We start from the raw sequence: 6000 nt of genomic DNA, 5'->3' as shown, positions 1-6000 counted from the left end.
AGGGGGCTGATGACCTCAGATGTTAAGACCCATAGTGCTCAGAGCCATTGGCCCACTGAAACCTGCATCTCGCAGTAAAAAATAGGTAGACCCTACGTAACACTGACGTATGACAAGAGTGGAATGAACCCAGCAGTTATGCTGTGTCACTGATCGAAAACTTTTTGAAACACAGTACAGGTGCTCCATGTGACGCAGTTCGAGAGAAAGAATGGAAGTCGTACTGGAGTCCGCCGGCAGACTGTGCCCGCAGGGGTTGACCGCAGACTGCACCGACATGTTCCCCAGATGGAGGCTGAGGCGAAGGCGCTCCTGGGCCCCAGCGGAACGGCGCTGCAGCTGCTGGGGATGTGGCGGCCCCCCGGCTCGGGGCCTGCCGGCCCCTGGATGCTGGTTGCGCTCTTCGTCGTGGCCACCGACGCCCTCGTGTCCGCCTCCAGCTTCGTGCAGCTCGTCGTCGACACCCCCAACGACCCGGAGACGCTGCGCGACGTCTTCTTCCAGTGCACGTGCAGCGGCGCTTGGGCCGTCAGGGTGAGTGATAGGTCTGATTGATGAACGACGAGAACACAGATTTTTGGTTGTGGAGAGAAGCAGCGATTGCTGTTGTTGTTGTGGTCTTCAGTCCGGTGACTGGATTGATGCAGCTCTCCATGCTAATCTATCCCGTGCAAGCTCCTTCATCTCCCAGTACCTACTGCAACCTACATCTTTCTGAATCTGCTAAGTGTATTCATCTCTTGGTCTCCCTCTACGATTTTTACCCTCCACGCTGCCCTCCAATACTAAATTTGAGATCCCTTGATGCCTCAGGATATGTCCTACCAACCGATCCCTTCTTCTAGTCAAGTTGTGCCACAGACATCTCTTCTCCCCAATCCTATTCAATACCTCCTCATTAGTTACGTGATCTACCCACCTAACCTCAAACGTTCTTCTGTAGCACCGCATTTCGAAGCTTCTATTCTCTTCTTGTCCAAACTATTAATTGTCCATGTTTCACTTCCATACATGGCCACACTCCATACAAATACTTTCAGAAACGACTTCCTGAGACTTAACTCTATACTCGATGTTAACAAATTTCTCTTCTTCGGAAACGCTTTCCTTGCCATTGCCAGTCCACATTTTATATCCTCTCTACATCGACCATCATCAGTCATTTAGCTTTCCAAATAGCAAAACTCCTTTACTACTTTGTCTCATTTCCTAATCTAATTCCCTCAGCATCACCCGACTTAATTCGACTTCATTCCATTATCCTCGTTTTGCTTTTGTTGATTTTCATCTTATATCCTCCTTTCAAGACACTGTGCATTCCGTTCAACTGCTCTTCCAAGTCCTTTGCTGTCTCTGACAGAATTACAATGTCATCGGCGAAGCTCAAAGTTTTTAATTCTTCTCCATGGACTTTAATACCTCCTGCGAAATTTTCTTTTGTTTCCTTTAGTGCTTGCTCAAACACAGATTGAATAGCATCGTGGAGAGGCTACAACCCTGTCTCACTCCCTCCCCAACCACTGCTTCCCTTTCATGTCCTTCGACTCTTATGACTGCCATCTTGTTTCTGTACATATAGTAAATAGCCTTTCGCTCCCTGTATTTTACCCCTACCACCTTTGGAATTTGAAAGTGAGTATTCCAGTCAACATTGTCAAAAGCGTTCTCTAAGTCTGTAAATGCTAGAAACGTAGATTTGCCTTTCCTTAATATTTCTTCTAAGATAAGTCGTAAGGTCAGTATCGCCTCATGTGTTCCAACATTTCTACGGAATCCAAACCGATCTTCCCCGATCTCGGATTCTACCAGTTTTTCCATTCGTCTGTAAAGAATTCGAGTTACTATTTTGCAGCTGTGACTTATCAAACTGATAGTTCGGTAATTTTCACATCTGTCAAAACCTGCTTTCTTTGGGATTGGAATTATTATATTCTTCTTGAAGTCTGAGGGAATTTCGCCTGTCTCATACATCTTTCTCACCACATGGTAGAGTTTTGTCATGACTGGCTCTCCCAAGGCTGTCAGTAGTTCTAATGGAATGCTGTCTACGTCCGTGGCTTTGTTTCGACTTAGGTCTTTCAGTGGTCTATAAAACTCTTCACGCAGTAGCATATCTCCCATTTCATCTTCATCAACATCCTCTTCCATTTGCATGATATTGTCCTCAAGAACATCGCCCCTGTATAGAACCTCTATACACTCCTTCCACCTTTCTGCTCTCCCTTCTTTGCTTACAACTGGGTTTCCACCTGAGCTCTTGATATTATGCAAGTGGTTCTCTTGTATCCAAAGGTTTCTTTAATTTTCCTGTCGGCAGTATCTATCTTACCCCTCGTGAGATAAGCCTCTACATGCTTCCATTTGCCCTCCAGCCATCCCTGCTTAGCCATTTTACACTTCCTGTCGATCTCATTTTTGAGACGTTTGTATTCCTTTTTGCCTGCTTCACTTACTGCATTTTTGTATTTTCTCCTTTCATTAATTAAATTCAGTATCACTTCTGTTACCCAAGGATTTCCATTGGAGCTCATCGCTTTACCTACTTGATCCTCACTATTTCATTCCTCAAAGCTACCCATTCTTCTTCTACTGTATTTCTTTTCCCCACTCCTGTCAATTGTTCTCTTACGCTCCGGTTCTTTCAGTTTATCCAGGTCCCCTCTCCTTAAATTCCCACCTTTTTGCAGTTTCTTCAATTTTAACCTACAGTTCATAACCAATAGATTGTGGTCAGAGTCAACATCTGCCCCTGGAAATGCCTTACAATTTAAAACCTGGTTCCTTAATCTCTGTCTTTGTATTATATAATCGATCTGAAACCTTTTAGTATCTCCAGGATTCTTCCATCTATACAACAAGCAGCGAATAGTATGATTAATCAATAATTCAAAAACAGTCATAATCGCATTTATTATTATTATTATTATACCGCCAACCGGTTTCAACCTGACGTTCAGGTCATCTTCTACATCTACATCCACATCCATTCTCCACAAGCCACCTGACGGTGTGTGTCGGACGGTACCTTGAGTACCTCTATCGGTTCTCCCTTCTATTCCAGTCTCGTACTGTTCGTGGAAAGAAGGATTATCAGTATGCTTCGGTGTGGGCTGTAATCTTTCTGATTTTATCATCATGGTCTCTTCGCGAGATACACGTTGGAGGGAGCAATATACTGCTTGACTCTTCGGTGAAGGTATGTTCTCGGAACCTCAACAAAATCCCGTACCGAGCTACTGAGCGTCCCTCCTGCAGATTCCTCCACTGGAGTTAATCTATCATCTCTCGCGACCACTAAACGATCCCGTAACGAAGAGTGCCGCTCTCCGCTGGACCCTCTCTAACTCTTCTATCAACCCCATCTGGTACGGGTCTCACACTGCTGAGCAGTATTCAAGCAGTGGGCGAACAGCGTACAGTAACCTACTTCCTTTGTTTTCGGATTGCATTTCCTTAAGATTTTTCCAATGAATGTCAGTCTGGCATCTGCTTTACCAACGATCAACTTTATATGATCAATTCATTTTAATTCACTCCTAATGCGTACTCTCAGATAACTTTTAGAATTAACTGCTTCCAGTTGCTGACCTGCTATATTGTAGCTAAATGATAAGGGATCTGTCCTATGTATTCGCAGCACATTTCACTTATCTACAATGAGATTCAATTGCCATTCCCTGCACCATGCGTCAATTCACTGCAGATCCTCCTGCACTTCAGTACAATTTTCCAATGTTACAACCTCTAGATATACCACAGCATCATCCGCAAAAAGCCTCAATTAACTTCCGATGTCATCCACAAGGTCATTTCTGGGCGTTTACAAAATTATAGATGTCCGTGAGTAAGACTATTATACAACAGCTAAAATCACGTAAATTCAAAATATATTACCCATTGGTCGACTGCTGGTGGTGTCACTCCTGTCTACATAACGGCAGGCAACTATACTAGTCTAACCCTTCGTATGGGCTTAAATAGCGTACTGAGATCACGTGAATAGACGGCGACACCCCCAGCGGCGATCAACGGCATTTAATACAGTTTATTAGGTGACAAGTAATTACATATAATAAACTGTATTAAATGCCGTTGATCGCCGCTGGGCGTGTTTCCGTCTATTCACGTGATCTCAGTATGCTATTTAAGCCCATACAAAGGGTTAGACTCGCATAGTTTCCTGCCATTATGTAGATAGGAGTGACACCACCAGCAATCGACCAATGGGTAACATATTTTAAATTTACGTAATGTTAGCTGTTGTATAATAGAGTCTTTCTGGCGGATATCTATAATTTCACAGTGTAAACTACCAGAAGATGACCCATACTTCGGGTTGTAACCGGTTGGCGGTATAATAATAATAATAAATTCGATAGAACTGTTTTTGAATTATTGACAAGAACACAGCCCAGGGGAGTTCAGTAAGTAATGAAACACATTTTTTTTCTGAAAGCAGGTTAGATATATTGAGAATTCCAATATATCATGTCCGGCTACGGCGTGCCAGACTTCGCGTGTGTTTAAGAAGGGTAGTAGGAGTAATCCATCGAACTACAGACTTATATTATTGACGTCGGTTTGCAGTAGGGTTTTGGAACATATACTATATTCAAACATTATATATCACCTCGAAGGGAACGATCTATTGATACGTAACCAGCATGGTTTCAGAAAAAATCGTTCTGGTGCAACGCAGCTAGCTCTTTATTCGCACGAAGTAATGGTCGCTATCGACAAGGGATCTCTAGTTGATTCCGTATTTATAGATTTCCGGAGAGCTTTTGACACCATTCCTCAGAAGTGACTTCTAATCAAGCTGCGGGCCTATAGGGTATCATCTCAGTTGTGCGAATTGATTCGTGATTTCCTGTCAGGAAGATCGCAGTTCGCAGTAATAGACGGTAAATCATCGAGTAAACCTGAAGTGATATCAGGTGTTCCCCAGGGAAGCGTCCTGGGATCTCTGCTTTTCCTGATCTATATAAGTGAGCTTGGTGACATCTGAGCAGTTCTCTTAGGTTGTTCGCAGATGATGCTGTAATTTACCGTCTAGTAAGGTCATCCGAAGACCAATATCAGTTACAAAGCGAATTAGAAATGATTGATGTATGGTGTGGCAGGTGGCAGTTGACGCTAAACAACGAAAAGTGTTAGGTGATCCACATGAGTTCCAAAAGAAATCCGTTGGAACTCGATTACTCGATAAACAGTACAATTCTGAAGGCTGTTAATTCAGCTAAGTACCTGGGTGTTAAAATTACCAACAACTTCAGTTGGAAGGACCACATAGATAATATTGTGGGGAAGGCGAGCCAAAGGTTGCGTTTCATTGGCAGGACACTTAGAAGATGCAACAAGTCCACTAAAGAGACAGCTTACACTACACTTGTTCGCCCTCTGTTAGTATATTGCTGCGCGGTGTGGGATCCTTACCAGGTGGGATTGACGGAGGTCATCGAAAGGGTGCAAAAAAGGGCAGCTCGTTTTGTATTATCACGTAATAGGGGAGAGAGTGTGGCAGATATGATACGCGAGTTGGGATGGAAGTCATTTTTTTTTCGTCGCGGCGAGATATATTTACAACATTTCAGTCACCAATTTTCTCTTCCGAATGCGAAAATATTTTGTTGAGTCCAACCTACATAGGTAGGAATGAGCATCAAAATAAAATAAGAGAAATCAGAGCTCGAACAGAAAGGTTTAGTTGTTCGTTTTTCCCGCGTGCTGTTCGGGAGTGGAATGGTAGAGAGATAGTATGATTGTGATTCGATGAACCCTCTGCCAAGCACTTAAATGTGGATTGCAGAGTAATCATGTAGATGTAGATGTAGATGCAGCCGTGTAAAGCGTGTGTGGGCCTCAGGCGGGCCAAGGCGAAGCCTGACACTCGACTTTGCTCGGTCTTCCTCAGAGGTACTCGGAACAGCACGGAAATTAATTCAGCATTGCGGTGCGGCATTTTTTGGTCTGCACAACTCACTTCAGTTCGGCATTATC

At 43.7% G+C, this 6000-nt stretch overlaps 1 protein-coding gene across 1 annotated transcript in view; it reads left to right on the top strand.

Annotated features, from left to right (window-relative positions):
* The first annotated feature begins 288 nt into the window (after nt 1-288).
* The window catches only part of LOC126278757 (odorant receptor Or1-like), a 55781-nt gene continuing 50069 nt past the window's right edge, over nt 289-6000 (top strand). Inside the window, exon 1 of the mRNA XM_049979034.1 lies at nt 289-534. Within this exon, the coding sequence (XP_049834991.1) occupies nt 289-534 (246 nt within the window). The remainder of the gene's footprint in view (nt 535-6000) is intronic.

The sequence above is a fragment of the Schistocerca gregaria genome, chromosome 6 (genome assembly GCF_023897955.1).
Source record: "Schistocerca gregaria isolate iqSchGreg1 chromosome 6, iqSchGreg1.2, whole genome shotgun sequence".
Lineage (NCBI taxonomy): Eukaryota > Metazoa > Arthropoda > Insecta > Orthoptera > Acrididae > Schistocerca > Schistocerca gregaria.
This window is presented reverse-complemented; position numbering and strand designations above follow the sequence as displayed.